Genomic DNA, 2,578 nt, shown 5'->3' on the forward strand with positions numbered 1-2,578 from the left:
TTTTGAATCTACTCATATTTATTACAAGCATTTTTCTTTATTAGAAGTGCTTTGTGTCCCAAACATTGTGACACCTTGAGAGACTTCAGTCTACCTTTCTAAATCAGCCCCTCTGGCCTGCTACACTACATGAGAGCTTCACAAATGTTCCATGGACAAAACTAGTCTTGTGTTTAGTTTCTTCTAGCTTTTTATCTGTTTGCAACATTTGAAAGCTCTGACGCTTTGTCTTTTCCATAGTGGCATCCTTCTTATTGAGTCAAGCTCAGTTTTTAGCACACAACAAAATAACTACATACTTCCAGGGAAGAAAATGACTAGCAGTCATCAGTTCACCTCAGAATTTTCATCTCTGGAATTTCATTCACTCACTCCTTGTTGCTTCTAATACTCCAGTCTTTTAAAAATGTGATTTTTGTAATTTATTAATTTTTTCCAGTTTTACAGAAAGCATACAGGCCTGAGGAGATATTCTACATTTTCTATGAGGTGGAAGCTAGACTGACATGGCTTAAAACCTTGTTTTCTGCCTCCAGCTTTGTGTTAAACCTTTGCTCAGTGTTACTCCCCATCTTTGAGCCCATAGTTCATGACTGACATCTACTGTTTCTAGTCTGAAGTGTAAGCGTGTGCCGCTGGTGAGTGCTAGAGCCTATGACATTGGCATACCTAGGTTTTTGCGTACTTGGGACTGATCTAAACCTGATTAGCAGTCTAGTTTATTGTGTTCATTTTTACAGGACCAGGAGTAAAACCTCCAGAGGAGCGGACAATTGAGTACCTAGAAGAAGTTGCAATTAATTTTGCCAAAGGCCTAGCTGATAAGAAGATTTCTACAAAGAGAAGCAAGGGTTTGGTGGAAAGTGAGTGTCATTGTCCAAGAACAAAGACAAAGCCTCTTTCCTGGCAATTTAATTTTATTTACTATAGATTGAAAATGAGGAAGAGGTAAATACATTATTTACATACACTAAGCTTAAAGTCATCTTCAAGGGTTATAACAACTCTAACTTTGGCCAAGTCCTGAGCCTTACGCTTATCTTTTGAAGCTGTTTTTTTTAAGCTTTTTATTTTGGAAAATTTAATACATCAGTGTAAAATGATACATTGGCAGGCATAGTGGATAGGATTATACACATAACTCCCATATACCCTCCCAGCTTTAACATAAGGAAGTGCTTTAGGTTGAAATTTGGGTTGTGTGTATCATGAGATTATGTATAGCAGAGTAAAGAGCAATTCTTTCAAATACCTAGACTTAATTGTGTTTTAATCGAGTTTGCAGAGCCAACTAACAAGAGAGGCAAGGTTCTTTCCAGTAAGTTTCTAAAACATTTTCCCTTACAGGATTGACATCATATGCCATGACGATTCCATTTATCAGGCAACAGATCTACAAAAAGGTGGAAGAAACGGTACAGAAGCAGACCAAAGGCCTTTATCCTGCACCTCTGAAAATAATCGATGTGAGTCTTTACCCCATACCGATGTTCTTAATTCTATTAACGTACTTACCAAAAATATGAGAAGAGCATAGCAGGCTACAAAGCTCACATCAGATGATACATCTGGGGGCTTTAGTGGTAGGCGTACGCATTGATTGATGGATTCAAGGCTATTAGCTACAAACCAGGAAAGGAATCTAAGTAACATCAGTGTAATATGGTCAGAAAAATATTTAATATTAATTCATTAAGAGATACTTGAAACAAAACTAATGTCCCTATTCCACCTTTAGAATCATTGCTAGTACTTTAAGTGTCTCATTGTTCCAATTATAAATAGGTATATCTAGGGAAGTTTTGAAAAAAAGATCAAGAAGGATAATTAAAATGATCACAGTGTAAAAGGGCATATAATCTTTTTTTGCAAGGTTAAAAAAGTGTATAATCAGAGACTTCAGAACTGAGAATGGAACAATCAATAAGGGTATTTTTGAGCAGCAGACACTAGTGTACAAAGAGTATGAGTCATAGTCTCCTACATACATTTATCTCACTTTCTGTGTATACCAAGGGGGCTTCAAAAAGTGCATGGGAAAATTCCATTATCTTTCTTTTCCATTTTCTTGCAGTGTTTGTGAAACCCCCTGATATATGTGTGGTAAAGCAGGTAACGTGGTGGTGATGTGCTGTGGAGTCAGTTCAGACTCATAGCAGCCCTGCCTAGGGTTTACAAAGGCTGTAAATCTTTAGGGGAGCAGAAAGCCTCATCTTTCTCCTGCAGCAGTTTCAAACTGCTGACCTTGAGGTTAGCAGCCCAACTCATAACCGCTATACTCCTAGAGCTCCTCCTTACAGAATAAGACATTACATAGCAGCATAGGATTAATTGCCCAGTAATTGGGAGAGGAAAATTGCTGAATACTCAAGAGAGGGAGCAATCGCTGTGAGTCAAAGAGATCCAGGAGGGCCTCATGGGATTTGATGTGAGTCCTGCAAAGTGAGTATAGAATAAGTAAGGAAAGGAAAAGTAATGCCAGGTAAAGTAGGCATTTTGAGCATAGTTGTGACCCAACAGAATGCGGAAATCATTGGACAATCTCTTTCATATCCCATGCAAGTAAAGTTTTACTAAA

General features: G+C 37.9%; 1 protein-coding gene across 1 annotated transcript in view; it reads left to right on the forward strand.

The window, feature by feature from the left end:
- The window catches only part of HADHA (hydroxyacyl-CoA dehydrogenase/3-ketoacyl-CoA thiolase/enoyl-CoA hydratase (trifunctional protein), alpha subunit), a 91,765-nt gene that overhangs the window by 55,843 nt on the left and 33,344 nt on the right, over positions 1-2,578 (forward strand). Inside the window, exons 8-9 of the mRNA XM_006835222.1 lie at positions 741-863; positions 1,348-1,466. Coding sequence (XP_006835285.1) covers positions 741-863; positions 1,348-1,466 — 242 coding nt within the window. The remainder of the gene's footprint in view (positions 1-740; positions 864-1,347; positions 1,467-2,578) is intronic.

This window comes from Chrysochloris asiatica, unplaced genomic scaffold (assembly GCF_000296735.1).
Source record: "Chrysochloris asiatica unplaced genomic scaffold, ChrAsi1.0 scaffold00016, whole genome shotgun sequence".
NCBI classification, from domain to species: Eukaryota; Metazoa; Chordata; class Mammalia; order Afrosoricida; family Chrysochloridae; genus Chrysochloris; species Chrysochloris asiatica.